At 39.5% G+C, this 21,898-nt stretch overlaps 1 protein-coding gene and 1 long non-coding RNA gene across 6 annotated transcripts in view; one reads left to right on the forward strand and one right to left on the reverse strand.

Moving 5' to 3' along the window:
- The first annotated feature begins 834 nt into the window (after nucleotides 1-834).
- On the forward strand, nucleotides 835-5,747 carry LOC125320062. Its single transcript, XR_007200980.1, has 3 exons — nucleotides 835-1,065; nucleotides 3,495-3,590; nucleotides 4,722-5,747. It is a non-coding gene; the product is annotated as an uncharacterized LOC125320062 (long non-coding RNA).
- An 882-nt stretch (nucleotides 5,748-6,629) lies between these two features.
- The window catches only part of GRAMD2B (GRAM domain containing 2B), a 57,028-nt gene continuing 41,759 nt past the window's right edge, over nucleotides 6,630-21,898 (reverse strand). For 4 of the 5 annotated variants that reach the window (XM_048292023.1, XM_048292026.1, XM_048292028.1 and 1 more), the window contains 9 exons: nucleotides 19,588-19,683; nucleotides 18,817-18,888; nucleotides 18,615-18,695; nucleotides 17,881-17,992; nucleotides 16,110-16,232; nucleotides 15,829-15,916; nucleotides 15,207-15,308; nucleotides 13,564-13,657; nucleotides 6,630-10,579 (listed from right to left, as the gene is read on the reverse strand). In XM_048292023.1, coding sequence (XP_048147980.1) covers nucleotides 10,538-10,579; nucleotides 13,564-13,657; nucleotides 15,207-15,308; nucleotides 15,829-15,916; nucleotides 16,110-16,232; nucleotides 17,881-17,992; nucleotides 18,615-18,695; nucleotides 18,817-18,888; nucleotides 19,588-19,683 — 810 coding nt within the window. In that variant the 3' untranslated portion in view covers nucleotides 6,630-10,537. The remainder of the gene's footprint in view (nucleotides 10,580-13,563; nucleotides 13,658-15,206; nucleotides 15,309-15,828; nucleotides 15,917-16,109; nucleotides 16,233-17,880; nucleotides 17,993-18,614; nucleotides 18,696-18,816; nucleotides 18,889-19,587; nucleotides 19,684-21,898) is intronic. The other variant, XM_048292025.1, reaches the window with a different exon arrangement.

The following is a 21,898-nucleotide window of genomic DNA, read 5'->3' on the forward strand; positions in this document are numbered from 1 at the left end:
TCAAGTCTCATTAGGTGTACTAATCCATTTGTGTCTCTGCATTAATCTCATTTGTAACTATTTGGAAAAGTGTAAATTACAGAAACTTCTATGCCTCTATTTTCTTGTGAATCACTGCCTATTTTGTCCTGCACTGAGGTGTTGGTCATGTACTGCACAAGTGTATCCTCTTATTTTCCTAGGTGGAAGCAGAAAAATATTTTAAGGCTTTTATTATAGGGGTAAAATGACTTAATCACATAGAATCAAATTCTTGAGTAAAAACAGTGTCTTTGTAAGGATTTTTTTTAGTGTCTTCTCTTTGGTATTCCTTAATCAGCAAGCCATGCTGTCATGTGGTACATGCTTGGTGTTTGAATGCAATCAATCCATTAGTTTTCAGTGTGCAAACATCTGCTGCCACTGAAGTGCTGCTTGCAGTGAGAAGTGTCTTTTCTCACATTTTAGACATGGTTGCCCTATGGATAGCTGGTACAAAGGTAAATACTGGTTAGCAGTCTCATTTCTGCTAAATTATTAGCACTGATTTTCCATACAGCTCATTACTTTCCTCCAAATAATAGGAAAATGCATGTGCATTTTGGGACAGGACTTACTCAGCAGAGCATAGCAAAGCCTTTTTAAGAACCTGTGTGTTCCTCCCGGTGTCGCTGTTGGTCGGGCTAAAGCCTGCCCAAGGGCATTCTTTGCATTTGCTAGCCAGCTGTGTAGAACACAGACCTCTTTGTCTGAATGTTTTTTATGTTCCAGTACATCTGGGACTGCTGCCTCTGAGCTAGTAATGAAATACACTCTATTCTGCAAAAGCCTCAGTTGATTAGTGCAATTGTTATATAAAACATTAACTCCAAAAGCCAAAGGTTAAAAATAATAGTGTTTCAGCCAGGAAGAACAAATGGTTTAATACATACTTTACCCAGTATGTTGCTGTGCTCTGGCATTATACCTCTTTTCCTGCAGCCTGATTTCAAGGTGGACTTATGAGGAAAAAACAGCTCAAGTGAGATCTCTGAATTTCAGAGGAAGGCACATCCTTTCAATACATTGAAGTCTGGAAAGCTCGCAGTAGGTGGCAATTGTGTTTCATGCCTCCCTGACACTCTCCTTACAGGTGTCCCAAACCTCCTGAGCTGTGATAGTGAAGTTAACATCACCTGCTCACTTATTGAGCAGAGTGTTACAGAGGTAATGAAATGACAACGTGCAAGTTTAAAAATGGGAGATTGATATAAGCTCTCTTGCTTCTAAGGATTTTTAGTTAATCCACAAACTGTTGCTAAGTGATTATTGTCTCCTGTCTTCTGTGGATTTTGTGAGGCCACTCATTCACTGGCCTGTGATTTAGACTGACCTATAATACAAGCTCAGTCCAATGTGGCAGCTGTACTAGAAACATATCTCAAAAGTGTAGCACATACCTCTTCTTTGAGTTGTATTTTAACTACATTTTTTACCACAGTTGCTGATATTTTTATTAATACACTTACCACAAGAAGTGTGCAGGATTTCTGTAGAATCCCAGAACATAAACCTCCTTCTAGTTCCTATGTGACTGTATTCACTTACAACGGTATTTGCTCATGATTATGTGTTTGAGAGATGGGGGCTCTTTGACACATTCCTCTTCTCAGTTTGACCTAGACAGCAGTTGATTTATGGTCTTGGTTTAAAGCAGAACAAATAGCAGAAAAAGGTTATGGTGATGTTTCATGAAACAAAGTAAGTCAAACTATCCTCTGAAGCTTTGTTGTTGTAGTAAATCCTTGTAGGTTAAAAAAACAGTGTGAGGACTTTAGTTTGGCTTAACCAACACTGGCTGCTGTGACTCTTTTGCCTGCTTGTTTTCTTCCCATATTTTTTGGCTAGCTGTGTTACTGATTTATTTTTTTTTTCCTCTGCCAACTTAAAGCTTAAGTGACTCCCTGCAAAGTCTGAAAAGCACCTTAGTTTTGCTGGAGAATGTGTTGGAAGGCAGCAACCTGTTGCTGGCTGCAGAAAATGAAGGGGCCTTGAAAGTGAGAATGAGGAACTCAAAATCACCAGAAAAGATGATGAGATGCTGATGATGGGGAAACCAATGTGAAAGGCACAGGCAGGATTGTAGATAGATAGGACCCAGTACCAGGATTTTAACAGCTGGATATTACATTGGGAATGCTGCAGAAGGTCAGACTGCTGCAAGTGGGAGGTGGAGCAGAGTGCACAAAATAGGATAAATTGAAAGAGCATGGTTTTGAATATATAAAAGGATAAGAGGATTACTGCATGAGGAAAATACAGGTAAAGGAGCCAGGTGTAGTTTAAGCTAACACATAAGTTTGCGTTTATGGCAGATGAGGCATAGATAGACATATTCACTAGGGTGCAGTATCACCCCAAACCTCCAAATCTGTTCAGAATTCATTGATTGGAGCATGAATCTAACAGGCTGTCACAACTATCTATTGTGATTAAGGAAAAAACCCACCAACAACACAAAGGAAGGCACCTCAGAATAGAAGAAACATTCTTGTTTTGATGGTAGTGTTCCTCTTAATGTTTTCTTTGCTGTAAAAATTTCCCCAATGTCATGAAGCATGTTTTGTGAAAAAAAGCTCCAAGCCAAAACACCACACCAGTCTCTTTGTTCTGTGTTTTTAAAAATCATCTCTGATATTGCAGACCATGCATTTCAAATCTCTGTGAGATTTATGTCAGCCATTGTTTGTCTAAGTACTCTGGCTTGCATGCTGATCGTATCATTTTCTCTTCCGGCTTTTCACTGCCTTCTTTATGAACAACAAATACTGAAAGTTCACAGAAAGGCTAACCCTTCCTTGTACTTAGCCTGTGTTATTCCATGTTGTGTTATTCCTATGGGAAACAGTGAATTTGAAGAATACTTTGCACAATTCTTTTTTGAGTTCTTCACATCACAAATTTCCTAATTAAGTGAGAAGCTTGTAATTCCTCAGAGTCTTAGCTTGTTTCTTTGGGTTTTTTTTTTGAAATTGGGACAAGACATTGGTATTTTGGAATCTCCATTTTTCTCCAATATGCTTTTCTGCTGTTCTACTCATCCAAGAGAAAAAGCTGTCTGTGCTTTCCTGCTGCCCTTCCTGCCCCCCTGTGGAAGCCTACACCCACCCACTTGGGTACCCTCCCAGTTTCTCATCAGCAGGGCTGACTGCCAGGGGTCAGAGTACCAAATAAAGGCCTCACACTGCATGAGCCACAAATGTGATGGCTCAACTTCAGCATATCCTGACTGCAGGGCAAGAGCAATCTATGAGCATCTTGGGCTGAGAGAGGTCTGCTCCTGTCTACAAGATTTCCAGAGGAATTATTATTATTCCACAGCCATGCAGCCCGGTGACAGATTTCAATAGGAAGAGAGTTCCTTTACACAGATATGGTCAGAGCATTACAAAGTAAGATTCTGGCTTGTGCCTGCAATCAGAGGCTGAGCAGGATCTTGGTTAAACTGTTGCCTCATCCTGCTGTTTCCCACACAGGGCATGTGCTGGCCTCTGAGACAATGCTGTTCTCTCTGTGGTCCACCACGAAGTCTGCATCAGTTGCTGTCCCAAAGCATTTATCAGCCTGATTGGGTAAGTTTTCTCTGAGCCAGGACAGGGAATCTAACAAAATGTAGTTGTAACTGTCTTCTTTTATGTCCAGGGATGTGTACGATGGTCCTATCCAACCTTGGCCTTAAAGATAGGAAAGTGCTGCTAAATGGGAAATAGACACTTAAAGCAGCATTTTCCACCTCTACCCATAAGATGTGAATGTGTTATTACCCCAGACTCTCATCATTTCCAGTTCCACGTTCCTCCACCAAACTGACGACTCAAATGGTCTAATCTGTTTAGCAAAGCTGATGCAGCAAAGGTGATGCAACACACCTTTGCAATTTGGACTTTGCACAAAATAACCCCAGTTGATTTTCCCAGAAGAAAATTAGGGATACTGCACCCCAGGGGCACTGGTACAGATGGGAAGCAGCAGCACATGACCAGGAAGGTGGTGATGGTACAGTGGCAGTAATACTTTAAGGAAAGCAGCTGCTGGCAGGTGGGGCAACTGTCACAGCTGGCTTCACTAAAGTGCTTAATGGCAGAGGGGATGGCCATGTGCCTGTATCTGAAGTGACTCAGGCAGATGAAGGACTAAAATCTTAAGGATCAGGCAGCGCTGATTTCTTTAAATTAATTTTTAATCTCAGCAAAGACACCAGAGTTGTGTAGAAGCCTGACTTACTGCTGCTGACAGATCTGGTCAATAGCCTGTGCCCGTGGCTCCCTGGGGAAGCACAGAGGTACAGGGCAGGTGAGCAGAAAACCTGGCTTAGAATATTCTTGCAGTTTCCAGTGTTGCTTCACTTTACATAGAATACAATTACAGAAACAACAGAGGAGAAAAGGAGTAATGTCAGCAAAGCTCCTAAAGCATTATTTCAAGCATTGCTCAACATGCCTGCATTTGATACTGGGCTCTTTTACAGGCTCTTATCCACATTTGGTAGAAAATTAACTGGTTTTGGATGGGTTACTATTTAGAATATCAGCTGTTGGATCCAGGCTACCTTCGGTAGAACAAGATGGGAAATGGAGGCAGAGGACAGTCTATAAGCAAGAGGGAGTAGCTAAATACTGGAGCTGTCAATATTCAGCTACAAGCAGTCTCATTTCCTTAGTCCTAAACCTAACAAAAACCTTGTGCTTTCTTATTTCAGTTAGACCCCAACCCATAAACTGTTTTTGTGGTAGCAGTTACTGCGATGGTCACAGAGCGATTGCAGAATCAGAAATGTATGAAGAGACTTGGAAGAGAAGTGTGGAAGATGTGTCCATACAATCAAGAACTTGGTCTTTTGCACAGCATTCTTCCTTATAGCCATCACTATTGATCAGAGTCTTTAGAAGTGTGACCATTTCCAAGTCAGCTTATGTAGATTTTATTGTTTTCTTCATGTGTGCTGTCAGTGGCATCACTTCAGTTTTTGGGAAAAGGCCATCTCTTCCTGCAAGTATCATAAGCCAGTGTCAAGGCATTTATGTTTCATGATTCACTTGTGAGAGAAGGCTTGTGGTTCATTACATACGTTGTGGAAATAGCTGTTAGTACAAGCTGACTTTCTTCCCACCTTGCCCTTGCTCCGGAATGAGGCCACGTGTGCACATTGCCACGATAGCAGGCTCTAAGTGCCGGAAGAATTCAGAGCTATTTTTTGCCCTGCATGCCAGATCCAGCATGTAAGGTTATATTTAAGTTACTCATTACCTTTTCTTCTTGGAGGGAGCCTTTATCCATCTATTTGTAGATAGCATGAAGAGCTGACTTTTAATTTTGTCCTTGACAGCACATCGGAATGATTTTGCTTTAATCTCCTGCTAAGCACTGCTAAAATGCCTGGTCAGTGGAAAATTACCTTATCAATACCATTAAGTGATAACAACAGCTGAAGAGGCCTTTATTGTACAGTCCAAACTACCTGCATTGCCAAAGACTATCAAATCCTTGTTATGAAGCTTATTGTAAAATGTCACACCTCCAGAACAGGATGCGGCTACTACATCATCATGACTTGAACTTGCTGTTTATGTAAAGCCAGGGAAAGGTACCTTTTCAAATTTAAGAGCATAACGAACTTTTAAACAGTTTTCACTACAGAAACTGGCAATAAGGATAGATAAGGAGGTCACTGGACAGTAAAATACATTAGCAGAAGCTCTACACACAATGGACAAAAGTTAAAAAAACAATCAGAGGGAAGAGCTATCTTGACTGAATACACAGAGGCTGGCAGCTAGTGTGAGCCTAGTCAGTATGAAATGTATATGGAGGGCAATCATTTTTATGGCAACTCTCTTCAAACTAATTTCCAAGTTTTTTGACACAGGTGTTTACTTAGTGAACAGACATCCCACTCAGGGTGGACTTTTTTGGCTCAAATACTGCCCATTGTGGGGAAAATAGGTAAAGTGATTCAAGCAAAGCATTTGTATCTTCAGTACGGGATAGCTGGAATATTCTTGTACATTTTGTACATGAAACACAGTCTTGGGAAAGGCTTTGCTGACATACCTTGAATTCCTGCTCAAAGTCTGCTTGCTAAGATGCTGCATCCTGACCCCTTCTTTGTAAATTGTAACAGATATGAAACTAGGTATGGGAGAAAGACAAAACCTTCTGATTATCATTCTAACGCCGCTAGTATCCTCTCAGAGCACACTTCTAATCAGTTCCTTCTTGGGATCATCCCTTTTGAAGGTACTATAGCAGGTATAGTCAAGGTCTTACAAACACTACATCTAGGCCTTGTCACCCAAATAATTTGAGATCTAATTCAAGAGTAGGTACAGTCTCACTGGCCAGTTTGACTGAACGGAAACGAGGGTCAGTAGGTGTCAACACAAAGAAAAACAGAAAGTCTGAAACAACAACTGTATAAGTGAAATGCCTGTATTTTGGACAGGAATACTGACAGGCATCATAACATTCCATGAAGCTCAGGGAATAAACGCTCCCAAGTGCTGTGCAGTTAGTGTAGATTATACATTGTTTTATTGTTCACATTTGACTGATTCTTTGTTAAAATCCAGGATGGTTTGTGATAAACAGGGAGTAACTTCAGAGACAATTAATGACATTTACTGACATATATTGTGTTGTGGCTGTTCAGTGAACAACAGGATATTATGAGGCTCTACATTCATAAAATGATATTACACCGACTTTAAAACCCAAGAAAGCAAAAAACCCATCCCTTTTGTAAAGTTTCATTACATGGAACCATGTTTAGCAGAACACTCCACTGGGTTCAAACCATAAACCTAGAAGTGTCAAATGAGATGAGTCAATTTTCCCTCTTGAGCATATTTGCCTGTCAGACTCAGATAGCCTCACCAGGCAAACTGAAAAGCAGGTGCTGGTAAAATCCTTTCAAATGACATTATTCCTCTGCTGTTTATAGAAGCATACACACATGCACTGAACACAAAAGGAACTGTTTGCTCAGTGTAACTGTTTGCTCAGTTTTCTCTATAAATAGCCAGCTTTTTCTGATCATTACTGCATGTCACACGTGCTCTGTAAATGCAAAACCCCCTACATATTTGGGAATAACACCTCACTCACTAGCAGTTGCAGCTGAACCAGCTGAGCAATAGCCTGCAAAGGCCTGGATAACACCAACCCGGAAATTCCTTTAGCATTTGTCAACTGACTATGAGGTGGAAACATGGAAATGAAGGTGCAGGTGTAGCAGGAAGCAGAAAGCATTACCACACACCTGTACAAAGGTTCACATGATAGCAGTTAATAGTGTTAAATTCAGACATGCTCAGACAAAAACACATACAAAACTTTGTCTTTCCTGCAAGTGATACTGGGAGTTACTACCTTTGATGTTCCGCTGAGAGGGAGGCTTTCAGCAGATCGTACTTCCTGCCTAGAGTGCTAGTTGCATCCTTCACACCAGCAGTACCACAGACTTGGTACCTTGACAGAAAACTACTTCAACAACCCCTCAATCCAAACAGCCAATACAAACCCTCATTACTTTTTTCACATACTACAACTAGAGAAAACACAAGTGAGGTGCCCCTCTTGCCTTTCACCTGCAAACTGAAAGCATCTTCCCAGAACCTGGCACTACTACTAGGTCCTGCAAGGCTGGTAGAACTCAGGTGTTTTTCTAGCCTCTATGCTGTTTAGGACAACAGGTGGACAAAACTGGAAAAACAAACACACAAGAAAATTTAAAATATGCTTTTTAAAGCAGACTTCCATGCAGCCTATGCAGCAAATTATGAATGTTACTGTGTGCTAAGAATTCTGTGTGCATTTCTGACTTCCCTGAAGTCACACATCTTTCCCTCCTATATCTGCAAACTTGCATTTTTGCCAAAAGGCAAACCCCCTCCTTGTAGCCTTTGTATGCGCTACCTACCACAGATGAGGGGAGAAGTCTCCTTGCTCTTTAACAGACTCCCAGCCTTAGGGGAAGCAGCTTTTCCTTGCTTATCCCTGCTGCTGGTACTTCCCTCCCAAGCATGGCTGGGGCAAACCCCCTCCTCTCCAGTTGCAAGCCTGAATCACAGGATTTAAATCACTCCACTCACTTCTAAGCTTTGTCCACATGGGGCCTTGCAGCACTGCCTGAAGTACCTCAATACTACACACTGCCCACTACACACCTGAACAGTGTGACATCCTTGAGACATCTTCCTTCCTCTAGGAAAAGGGGAAGTGAGGGTAGCACCTGAGGGGCAGGGAAGAGGTCACACTGAATTGCACCAGTGCGCTCAGGTGGCCGCTGTGTCACAAGCCAGTCCCTTCTCTGGAGCATAGTTCACTTTCTGGCATTGGAAGGACACTGTTACACCTTTGGCCGGACCTGCCGCCCTTGGCACGCTGCTGCAGCAGGCTAAAGGGCACACATCCACCTCTGACTGCTCATTCCCTCCAGTAATTATTTTGTTCCTGTATTGCTAATGATAAGGGCTTAGCGTGCCTGATTTACTTAAGCATTTCAATATCAAATATTATCTCTCTCCTTGTTCTTCCATAGCAAAGCACAGACTTGATGTAATGTAAGTAAAAGGCTAACTCAGTTCAGCTGCTGGATATAACCAAGTTTTCTTGTAGTTCCTTTGATAGAAGTGACTCGTGGCATCAATTTTGCAACCACAGAACTAGAGACTTCTGATGCAGAATTAAAGGGAGGGAATAAGAGAAGGTAGGGGATGAGGTGAGAGTCCAAAACATTACATAAGCCATGCAACTGTAGAAGAAAGAAGGGAAAACAAAGGAAAAATAATTTAAAAGTAACTTATTCAACTGTTTCCTTGTGAAGCTGAGTTTTCCAATAAAGTCAGGACAGCTGAGGCAGCGAAGGCAGAGACTTCAATAGGGAGAACAGTCAAATCTCACATATTTCTTACATACTGTGCTCAGGTGGAATCTTGAGCCGGGCAGGCACGTTAGAGCACACAGGGCTCTCTAAACTGCCTCAACATTCTAATACTCCTCCAATATCCTCCAAGGAGGAAACTTGAGAAACTTGGGGAACTTGAGAAAACTGTTAACATGTCCTCAAAACTCTGGGGGCCAAATTTGCTTGTACTGTTGTCCTTGAGGTCTGGGAAGAAGTCACACACAACCAAGTAAGAGGAAGGACTGCAGCAGGATGCAGTTCCCAACCCCTTGTGTTGGGTGATAGGTTTTGCACAAACTTTGTACTGTGAGGTATAAGCCTCATGAATATCATATTTGATCAAAACTGAGAGATGGACTTGGGTTCATCCAAATTATAGTATTGAGTCTCTTGTTTTAAAAAAGTTTATTTAAACAAAGTAGGTACATTTCACGGAAATGGTTATAAAATGCATAGCATATTATAAACAATACTGTTACTTTACAGATACTAGTTGTTATTATTCTAATATTGCTTTTTAAAAACTAATGAGCCTGCTTGGTGAATCAGAAAGCTAAAAATCCCCATCTTAGGCACTCTGGAAAAAAACAGTATGTGATATTACAAAGCAGGTGTCCACTTTTTCATTCACTCTACTGACTGTATTGCTGCACCATTAATTTGCCAGTTCTCATTATGTGGAAATACCCAATCCCTGGAGTCACATACCAAGACTAGATTTCCATTAACTGGACTACAAATTGCACTTGCTCAGCCAACCAAAACCCCACACAACGCCAAGGAAAGCTCACTGAGGTCTTCACATTGATTAACTTAAAGGACAAAGACCACATGAGTGGATAGAAAACAAGCAGTTTTTCTAAGTTGTGCAGGTGTGTCACACCCATATTGCTATTCCTAAGCAACTTGATTGTAAGTTGGCAAGTCCATAGAGATTTCAGGCTTGACTTCAATGAAACCTGAATGCCCAGTAGAAACAGACCTTACCCTCAGTGGTGACAACAGTGTCACAGAAAGTGGAATTGAGCCTTTTTACAGCACTGGAGAACCGAGCAGACCTCAAGCATTCATGATTGCATACCCAAACACAGAGGTGTCTGTTTTCTGATCTTTGGGATGTCAGGGTGCAGAGAAGTAAAAATGAAGAGCACAGCACCAATCCATAACCATAGCTAAAACAGATACCTGCTCATTCACACAACACTTCAGTACATGAATCATGACAGACATTCTTCACATTTACATTTGTATGACAATAGGCATAAAGTAAATCTTGAGGTAAAAGGATATGCACCAGGTTTGCACTGGTGTAAGCAAATCTAGAATCGAGTAAGCTATAAAATCCATTAATTCACACACAATAGAGAAAGAAAAATCCCCACATTTTTAAAACATATAGATACATGTAGATCAAACCACATATGTTTTCAAAACATATAGATACATGCTGAGGAATAAACTGACTTTTTTGCATGATGACATGAACTTTACAGTAGTTTAAACTTGGCTTAGACTGAAAATAAAGAAGCTTGAACTCTGTCCAGCAGAGCTCCTTTGGAATGGTTTGTCAAGACAGAAGAATGAAGTCTGAAGCAGTCCAAGAACATTGATGTTTCATTCACCATCTTCAAGTAGTTTTTGTAAGTTGTTCTGTATCTTAGAAAAAGAGAGGGAAAGAGTTGGGAGGCAAGAAGTGTTACACTGCATTTTAAATAAAAAATAAAATCAAGGCATACTCTTCAATATACTCTGTGTGCATGTTAATTCTGTCACACTTTTTCATACCAATGGTATTCCTGTTAAATGCTTCCCTTATAATAAGTGTAATCATCAAGTCCATCAAATGGAACACCTAGACAATCAACCAGCAGGACATCTAAGTTTAAAATGATGAGTAGCCCCTGAAATTTTCTCCTATAGACTGTCTCCTCCATTAGTAGTAAGAAAATAAGACAGAAATAAAAAACTGGAGCAAAAGGAATGGGACAAGAAACTGAATTATTTTCACCTTGATCAAAATCCAGTAAAAGCCTCAAACTTCCTCAAACAGCTCTATCGCTAAAAAGGATAACTCAAATAGTTTTGTAACAGCTTCAGCCATGATGTGTGCACAGCAAAATAGTCTTCTAACCATCAGCAGACATGTCCCATTTACCAGATTTAGTGAATTGATTGTGGATTACCTTCCTTTAGTTACAATGAAAGCAATGTCAGCCAGTTGCATCCTTGAGAATAATTTGAACAGCCTATTTTTATACAGCCTATATATCCAGTTTTTGTCTCCTTGTCCTTAAAATCTAGAGTAATGCAGTATAGTGGGTCACATCCCCAGACACACGTTCTCAATACCTCAGCATCTTAGTAACTTGCCAGCCCTGGTTACAGGTTTAGTCCCAGTTACTTTTAGGCTTTAATTTGAGAAGCCACTGCACTTCCTGTTCAAGGATACCACTTTTAAGTCCTACCTCATGATTTCTATCCCAGATGCACACCTGTCTCAAGAGGGGCATTTTGAGGAAAGGGAAACAGTAAGAAGGAGCTAATTTTATGAGAGTCACTTAACACAGGAATTTCCTTTTAGCCTGCTAAGTTAGTGTAAGGGAACAAGTAATATTAGGCCACATTTTCCCTCACACAATTTAATGCTTTATCCTTTGATAGACATGGTGCATTTTAACAAGCTGCTAAATACAATTAAAAGCCAAATTAGCAAAATTTTGCTAAACCATGGTAGTTCCTTGGCTCCAAGTATGAAGGAAAACTTGTAAAAATCACAAGGTCACACTGAAAAAATCATTGCAACATATTTGTGCACTAAACATTTTTTAACTGCAGAATAATTTACAGTTTTTAATCTAGATTATCTCAGTGCTCCCATTTACAGTGCTGCGGTCACAGGGGAAATAAGGGGAGAGATGACAAGTGATACCAGAACTTTTGTGCTACCTTTGCTGCTGCAGCCAGTTACCAGCACTTTTCACTAAGGCGTATGAAACTGTCAAGCAACTGCAGTAACTTTGCTCAGAGAACAAAAAGCTGTTAGATTTCTAGGCACTGCTCATCTAGATTCGAACAGGATGTGGCAATGTGCAGCTACAGGCACTACTGATTTAGCTTGTACACACAGCACTTCATTGCTTGAATGCTTGTCAGATAAAGTTAAGTCTTTAAAGCTCCAATCCTGTAGACACTAAACGAAGAAAGCACACCACTTAAGACTCTAATTCAGGATAGAAGGTCACCTCTCTGGGAACAGCTGAATGATCTAACCATCTAGCTGTCTATTACTGTCTCCAAGCAGAGACTATATAAGGGAGTGGGACAGTGCCTAGCCTTGCTGCAAAGGGCTGGCTGGCTGGCTTCCCACTGAAATGAGGTCTCCCATGAACCATCTTGCCAGCCTGTCCCAGACAGCCAGAAAGCAGTAACCTCTAAAATGACCTAATTTGGCTGAAGATTGTATCTGGTAACCATCTGGTAAGCATTTCCCCCTTGTATTCACACTATTATCCAGAAAATACAGAGGGGTTAAGCCAGCATTACTCTAGATTTCCATAGCCAAGAGGGGTGAAGATGTGGGGAAAGAAACCCTTTTTTAGGAGAAGAAATTTGGCAGTATTTCTAAAACCTATGCCACACGTGTAAACAGTGATATTATATACTCTTAGCTTTATGCTATTTGAGAAACTTGGTTTGGGGGGAAAAAAGGTGTTGAAAGACCTTGGCACAGACTCAGTTTAGAAAGAGAGGCAAAAATATCCCATGTGACTTAAGCACATAGGAATTCAAGTAACTTTTGTTTCACTAGTGCTGTTGTCATGCTTGGCCTGTGTACGTGTTTCCAACACACATTTCACCAACCTGTACTGGGTGCATTTGTCAAGGTTTGGGGGCAGGTGGGGCAAGGTGTGCAGGGGCAGCAGCTGTGGCCAGGACCAGGGGCTGCCTTGTGCTGGACACAGCCATTCCAGCAGCATCCAGCGGACCCATCGCAGGGCACAGGTGAGCCCCAGCCATGAGAGTGGTGGAGCCTCTGGTAAAGTATTTTAGAAAGGGGAAAAACACCAAAAAAGGAAGTAAGGTCTGCACACCCAATCATTTTGCATAGTTTCCAATTTAAGTCACCAAATACATTTAAGCTTTGCAATCAGAGAATGGTAAAAATCAAGGGTCAGGTATAGCAAATTACACAACTGGTACAGCAGCATTTATGTTACTGAAGTAAAACAGGCAGATTCCAGCCACTTTTTGTGAAGAAGCTGACTACATATGAAAGCAAACACCAAATTCATCAAATACCAAGAACAGTTAAGCTCAAAGTCCTTAGCCCAGATGGATTAAAAGAAAGAAAAAAAAAAAAGGTTGAGATCCTTACATAATGCAATAATCACCCCTGAAGTGTCTGCTTCAGGGTTACTTTTCCTGGTTATAAGCCTCAGTTCAAAGCAAAACTTTTACACATACCGGTGTTTGTACTTGGGTTAATTTGTAGTCCAAAAATTAGTCCTTTGTCTAGGAAAACATGCCACCTTTTGGTACCACATCTGAGGGTAACTCGACACTTTTCAAGTGAAAGATCATAGAAACAAAGCAAGAACCTGACTGGTCCATCAGCATTTGCATTATATCATAGATGTTACCTTTTCCAATTTTCTAAGATTAGCAGTTAACTCATCACAAACGGCATCAGCATTAATTTGCAGATGAGATCCCAAATCTTGGTGCACTTGATGTCTGTCAAATAGAATGAAAAAAATAAGTGTGACAGACTCAAAAGAACAGGAAAACAGAACTGGATACACATGTACATGGCAACAGAGTGGCAAAATTGTAACCTGTACTTGTTTACAGAAAAAAAAGTGCTAAGTCACTTCTTGACTACATTTTTAACGTGATCTCTTTCTCCAAAAGTTTGGATTTATAGCTATTTCCGCTGAAAAGTTCCGTAAGTTCCACATCCTGTGACTTGGAAGAAATCAGAAAGCCCAAGCCCTAGATGCTGCAGAAGTGCACATTAGGTCTTCCTTCCTGTATCTTGTACTATTTGGGCTCAGAGCAACAGAAACAGGACTTTCTTGTGTTAGTGTTTCTGAAGAGGGACACAGCATCCCACTAATGAAAATATGCCAGAAGTGAGAAAAAGGCTTTTGACATTGCCTACTATGTGAAAGCAGGTTTACCCCACTTCTTCCATTTCTGGTAAAAGATAAATGCAAGTCTGCATAGATAGAGCACCATTTCCTTACTATCCCTTTTTTATGAAGAACCTAGCTCTGTATTCTGACACATGCATATAAGTCCTACTGCTTTCCACAGATGACAGCTGAGACAAGTTGTATCATAAACAGCACAGTCATTGTTTGATATGACCACAAGTGCAATGTCAGAGTGACCTGTTCTGTCATGGATGGGTAATCAAAGAAAGCTGAATGAAAAAGCACACTTATGTAAGAGCTTGCTGAATTTGAACCACTTTGCAAACAGTTCCACCATGCCCAAGTCAGCTCTGTCTTGAATTTTATTTTTCCCCTCCCTTTTTCATGTGGTGCTTCTCCAGCTGTCAGAATTTCCACTCATGCTGCATGTGGCTGCAGGTTTTGCACTGAGTTTACAAATGACTTTTGAAGCCATATTTTTCAGCGCAGCACAGGAAAAAATCTATTATAAGAAGGGGAGAAGAGTTAATGCAAAATCTAATGCTCAATAAACTGATTAATATTCTCAGCAGTATCCAGTTTAACTTCCTTCCCTCCTAAGACAAGTGCAGGGAGCCAATACAACTTATAGAGGCAAACTACTGTGGAAAATATACATACCTCGGCACTGCCTCTCCATTTAATGTTTGCATATTTTCTATCTGTGCAATGTGGAAACAAAAAAACAACATCCAAAGAAACAAAAAAACTAACTACAGAGGCAGCTGACAGCCATGACTCTAGCTACAGAAAAGAATTATTTATGTAACTATGGTCCCTTTCCCTATTTCCTCTTCAAATAGAGAGACACCTGTCCCTTGCTGTGTTTGGATTTTGTTTTGGTTTGGTTTTGTGGTGTGGGGTTTTTTATATTACAAAGACAGGATATCAATTTCTAAATGGTATATAGACAACACAAAGCTTTATATAAGCAAGACAGATGTATTAGCTCAGAGTATGAAGTATGTTTCTAATTACATACTAATCAAGTTACACTAAGACTGAAGCCAGAAGTTAAACCTTTTTCATGGAATCATTACTCCGGAAAAAGATTTTAAGTCTCCAACATTTTACAGGGTTTATCTTACTCTTTAATATGTGAATCAAAGGCTGTCATGGACATAAGGCGTTCCTCCAGGACACTGATTTTATATCTCATGTAGAACGTAGAAAGTATTAAAACACAAACACTGTAAGAGAGAAGAATAAAGTATATCACTTAAGGAAACTTTAGCAGTACCTGACAAATTTATTGTTAAAATCCATTTACATTGTTACTTGTACATGTTCAATAATAAAGGCATCATTCTTAGAAACATTTCAGGAATACCATCAGTGGCATTCAGATTATGAAATTTCAGTTATGAAAATCTCAGACTTGAGTATGTGTTTGCTAAGTGACATGCAAAAGGAACATGCAAGTATTTAAATGCTTCTAACATTTTCTCAATCAAAAGACCTTTTGTTTTTAAAAGTAAATGGCCTGTTAAGTAAACCTGCCCTAACAGGCTTATATACATATATGTACATACATATACATATATATGTATGTATGTATATACACATTTCTGGAGAGTGTAAAGGCCGCAATTCCCAATAATTTCCTTTTTCCAAGTAAAGCTTAGATTATATCAATCATGCTTACATTATATTGATCACATAAACGTAAGAAACCCCTAGTTTTTGACAATCTTGTTATTGCAAACTTACAGAACTGCATAAAACACAAGTACATGGCTCAGAGTGAAGAGCTTCTGGGACTTCACTCTGTGGAGGAACCTGAAGGCTTCAGAATGGCCTGCAAGGGAAAGAACCAACTCTTACTTTGACCAGAGCAGACCACAGAATATAAACAGTGTTTTGAACTATGTAACAGATAATGCAAACAGAGGGATAAACAAGAAAGAGATCTCCCAAATTATGTGAACTGACATAATTATGCAAATGTATCTCAAGTTATTCCAGCTGAAGATCTGCCCTTGGTTTCTTACCATTTCGAGGACTGTTTCGAGCTTTTCCATCAGGCCCACATTTACTATGTGCATCTGAACGAACAGACTTGGCCTCAGGCTTGGAAACTTTCAAGTGAGTCTCTGTTTCAACAACATGATAATCTATCAAAAGAAAGGTTTTTAATAAAGTTGAAATATGAAGTCAAAGGAAATTGTTGATAGCTTATGTTTGTCAAGAAATAGACTAAGAGGAGAATTTCAAAAGGTGCATTTCTGTACTTTTGGGTAAAAAGCAGCAGTTGGTTTAGTATCCTTGAAACAGTTTACATACTAATTCCACATCAACACAAAATAAAAAGAAGCACCTGGATTGAAAGAAGATGTATGTTGCATTTATATTTCCAGAGCTTTTGAAAGATGGCAACCCATGAAGATGTTGAAAGCTACTATTGAATTTCCAGGCAGAAGATTAAAGTCACAAAAGTTGTCTCTCAAAAGGCCTGAGTTTGCTGGAGTAATGATTCCAAATTACTTTAACAGCAACATCAAATGGAGATAGTGCATTGTTACTTTAAAAAGGACATTACAACTCCCTTTCCTGACTTTCTTTAAAAATGCCAATGGAATCTTGAAAGGAAAGGGACAGAAAAATCTAATCACATTCAGTTTTATGCTCTACTTGCTTACCCTGGACTTGCTCTAATGATGCACAAGAAACAACCATGAGTGATAGATGTGCTACCCTTCACCCCTGCCTTCAATTCCTTTTCCTAGAATGGTTCTTTACCTGGATATTGGTTTTCATTTGTGGAAAAATAAAATGGAATGGTTTGAAGTAGTTACAAACCATCAGAAAGTAAGACAGCAAGTTAAATCATTATTCAGAAGCACTTCTGTGGCATGCTATGGCACCACAATTAAAGATACAAGCACAGTAAATATCAAATACCAATGAAAGAAAATAGCCCCAAATCATCCTGCTGAACACAAGAAGACACAGAGCAAAAAGGAGAGTTAATCAAAAACAACATGACAGAAAACGGCTATAAAAAAAGACAGTTTCTTTCAACAGTTTCTTATACAAATTATAGTCAAGATGGAACCCAGAGTACTAACAGCATAACAACATATTAATATCTTAATATATATGACTTGCACAACAGAATAGTCTAAGTTTTCATAATAACATTCAGCATGAGCTACATAAAATAAGTATTCCTGTACTCATGAAGTTATATGTAGTGAGTTTCAATCAGAATAGCTGCTAATTAGGTGAAGAACTTGAGACAATAGATTACAAACAGCATTGTAAAGAAAGAACAACTTTGGACAGTATCTTCAAGTGTCTTAACAGCTGCAAATATAAAATGAGTGCTTAAAAAACCCCCATAAAAATGCATGTCAAAAATAATCTTCTTGATGACCAAAAGCCACCATGGTACAGAATGTTATTTGTATAGATCAGAAGTTACACAGTGACTTGAACTACTTTAGAATAGGTTTTGATTGTTTGTTCTCCTTTGTGTTTTAAAGCACGAACAGTTCCTACATTCTATCTCTCCTCGCACAACTAGGCAACTGGAACCAGTAGCGACAATTTAGATCTGCTGATGACCAAGTCATTGCCTGAATCTGGATTGCAGAAGGATATAGTAACAGATATGTAGGTACTGGGGCCTTGAGGAAGACCTCAAAATCCACGTACTTCTCCAGGACTGTGGAGAATCTAGATTCCGCATCAGAAGGGGATACAGAAGCAAAATGAAACTAGTCCCTTTTCTTTCCCTTGGGGCTCCATGATCCCACTCACCTTGGAAGCATTCCAGCTCTGGTGTCTGTGAGCCTGTGCTGCTGGACTCTTCCATCTCTTGTCTTCGCTGCTGCACTATTCCATCCAGATCAGAATAATCTTCATTGAAATCCTGATGGGGAGAATGAAGAACAAAAAGGCTCAGCCCTTCGTCTAGAATCTGAACCAAATATCAAAGCATTAGAACTGTTCAACCAGGACCAATTTCTGATATCAAGATGTTGAGATGAAGTTAAAAAATAAGCTCCATAAGATCACCAGAATTCAAGCTTCATCCCCTGCCTTGTCTGTAAGAAAGACTGTTAAGTCAGACAAATTATGAATCCAGGACAAGCACTAATAGACTTAGACTCTGGTCATCACCTGTGGCTGCACAGCTCTTTCAGATGAGTGAACTGGCTTACAGAGGAAGGTTTGCTACTAGAAACACTTCCAAAACTGCTCATGGCAGAGGACAAAGCAACTTTACGTCAGTACAGTGAAACCTGGCTGCTAGACAGAGACCTGAAGAACATACAGACCTTGAATAAATCCAAAGCGTATGCACGTATATAAACTGTATGTCACCAGATAATTATGCCAATTATTCCTACTGTTTTCTAGTGTTAAAAACTCATGGAAATTTTAGAAACAGATGTCATGATTTCCTTCAGTTTCCTTTCTTCAAGCATTAGAAATAGCACTTGCAATGAAAGATGCCATGCAACAAAACAACAAACTTCTAAAACATTTACCAGGGGCAGAGTTCTAGGGCGATCAGCCCTGAAGCTGTTTTCTGCAGAAGAGGGATTTGGACTGTTGCCCATGCTTGCATCCTGAAAAAAATCACCACTGTTAACAAGGAACACAAGCAGAAAGTACCTAGCATTTCACAGCAGGATAACAGCAATAATGAACACAAAGCTACATACCATCTTCACTGCCACTAGTACTTACCTCAAGATGTCTACAGATAGATTTTAATAGCTTGTAGGTGGTATCTCTGGAGAGTAGTGAGACAAACATGTACTAGAAAACAAAAGTTCCACAACTGTTTGACAAAAAGACATACAGCACAAGCTTCCTTTTATCTAAATAAAACTGACAGGTGGTTTTGCTGATCAAGTAACTATTTTCAAGAACTTTAGTATGGCAGGAAAAACCTGCAGTCCTTCTAAGCCTACAACTTGAGGTTAATCACACAAACACAGAATAGGCACAAAAGTTACTATGTTCTGATGCAGGAACAAGAGCATAATCCAGATCTGCTCTTTCTTTTAAAAATACTTTTCATGCTATGTTTTACCGACCCCTTGAAAAAAAACCCAAACAAACAAAACCTCAAACTTGCTTTTATGTACAGTCTCCTGCACCCACAAAATACTCATGCAATGAAAATGGGTTGTTTCTGAAGCTGCTCATAGGATAATCACATTTCCTACTGATTGATGCAATTACTATTCCTGAGTATCACTGTAAGCAATAGGTTTTTGTGTGTCTAAGGTATGACTGGTCAGGTAAGAGATACAAGCAAATGGAAGAACACTGACAGAGATGCCAACAAAGCAGGTAACCCTCTGTGCATGCACCTCGTGACCCAGCTTTTTCAGTGCCCCTGGTGCTATGAAATTTTGGAAAATGGAATGAAAGACTACAGAGAGCAGGGGGCAAACAGATTCTGTTTTTTATTTTCTCACAGAAGTACCATTGTCCTCTACCAGTACTTACCCTATCTGTCACTGTTGCTATGATCAGAGCATTTGGCACAAGAAGGGCAGTTTTGGTTTTCTTCAGAAGTGTCACTGACAGCACAGGTATACTAATCTGAAACAAGATCAACGTAGCGTTCAAATCCCAATACTCATGTACAAATCTGCATCACGCTCTCTCCTGAGGGGCCAGCCCACCTACTGGGATAAGCCAGACCTTCAACACTCACCTTTTAAAGATGTCTCCACTACATTTCTGATCACCATTATTTCATGTGACATAAGAAATTGTAATAATCTGAAACCATACCTAACTACTTTTACTTCTGCTTTTATAAAAAGCTAATCCAGGCTTTTGTTTGTGTCCTCCTTTCCTGATCCCTCCTGGCTCTCACAAGACGACATTCTTAATGCAGTGTAGATCAGCAAAACAAACCAATCTTACAGTTATGCTTCTTTGTTTAGAAACCAAATATTTCAGAACACATCAAACAAGACAAGCTTTTGGAATCATGAACATAAAAGTCTTCTCACCACTTACAGATCTGCAACAAGCAGGTGAGTAAACAGCTCGTCCTTCAGCAATGTTGAAAGACTCAATACTGACATACCTGCTGACTTCAACTGATTCCCGTGTGTGCCAACCAGGCAGTCTACATTTGCATTGAAAAGTTCTCAATTTTCCTTCCTGCTTTGTGTTTACATCCAACCCCATTAGCTTAACATCTGCTAAGTTTCAGAGTATTTCACTTCAGATACTCTGCATGGGCTCTTCCTGGAAACCCCATGTTACAAAGGAAAAAAAACTCTGGTTGTAGACAGTCAGTTGAAAAGCCTAGAGGTTTAGCGAATTAGGCAAATATAATAATCCTGGATATACATGATTAAGAAACAGATCCTGTTAAAAATACCTTTGGCATAGGCTGTCGCAACTACCTGAGAAATTTGGAAGCAAGTTTGAAAGTATCCATAAACTGTTCAGTTAGCAATCTGAATTAAAACATGTCATTGGAGGAGAATGAACTTACTCTGTGTAGTTTCTTGTTAACTTTTGTTCAGAACAGTAACACGAAATCATTAAATGAAAAATTGTTCCAGGTAAAAAAAAAAAAAAAAAAAATCTTTGTGTAGAACAGTCTGGTTGCAAGTCTGCCAAATACTGTTTGAACAGAAATCCTGCTACAAGCTACAAAAAAGCAGCTTTTTCTAGTTGGTTCAAATTTTTCTAGTTGGTTCAGTTCACAATTCACCTCAAAGAACTTTAAATCAGAGATGCTAGTGGCATTCTACTGTGTGTAGTTTTGATGAATAACATGAGTGTAATCAAAACTAAACTATCCTTCAGTGGGATTCAGCACTTGCTTATTGCTCTGTTCCCACAGCATTAGATTGAAAGGGTGGAATCACTATTTGATCACAACTACTTCTATCTGGAATATTAATTATTTCAGAATAAAAGGTTTACCTGCAGGCAACTTAGAAAGAAATTTAAAAGGGTAAAATAATGTCTAAATCCAAGAAAGACCCAAGGCCAAAATATATAGCCAAATTCGTGCCACCTGGAAAGAAAGTGATGTCTTTCAATGCCTATTCAATCCTCTAGGAGCAATCTTTTATTTTCGAATGTACACAGTGTCTTTACTGCATACTCAAAACTCCTGAATTGCATAGCTGTTCACTGCATGAAAGCTTTCAGTAAAAAAATATCTGCAGGTAGAATTCTTGTCAAAAATTTACTGGAATGTGTAGATCTGCTGTTTCACTCAATAAAACACTTTATCCTTAAGCTTAAATTGTTTTACAAGTTCTAAGCAATAGAAGCTTTGGAAGCTTTGTCAGTGCTAAGAATGACTGCTAAGAATGTTCCTCTTCCTGTCCAGCTTGATTTCCTCCTTCCCCTCCCACTACATAATTTTTTGCCGTAGACCTGATTTTCCAGCTTTTTTCTTGATGGTATTCCTAAAAGCTGAACAAAGCTGTAAATAAATGATAAGCACTATCCCCTTCACTCTTAATGCTCCCCACAATGTTTTTTGAAAATAAGACCCAGAACCAAATAATTTGCAATATTGCTATAATCACATTTACAAACAGTGTTTATTCTACCCTATTTTGTAAAATGTTTTCACTTTTCAGCATACACTTATGTGTATGTATATACTCCTGCATTTATAACCATTTTGACAACGATAATTTCCTAGTACTACGTCATCATCACTCTGCATCTTTTTTTCCAGATTTTTCTACTCAGTAAAGTTCTACCATATTCTTGTATACATTTAGCCTAGTTGGCATTAGAAAGCTGTTCCACAGTTTGAAGTAGTTACATT

This window comes from Corvus hawaiiensis, chromosome Z (assembly GCF_020740725.1).
Source record: "Corvus hawaiiensis isolate bCorHaw1 chromosome Z, bCorHaw1.pri.cur, whole genome shotgun sequence".
Classification (NCBI taxonomy): domain Eukaryota; kingdom Metazoa; phylum Chordata; class Aves; order Passeriformes; family Corvidae; genus Corvus; species Corvus hawaiiensis.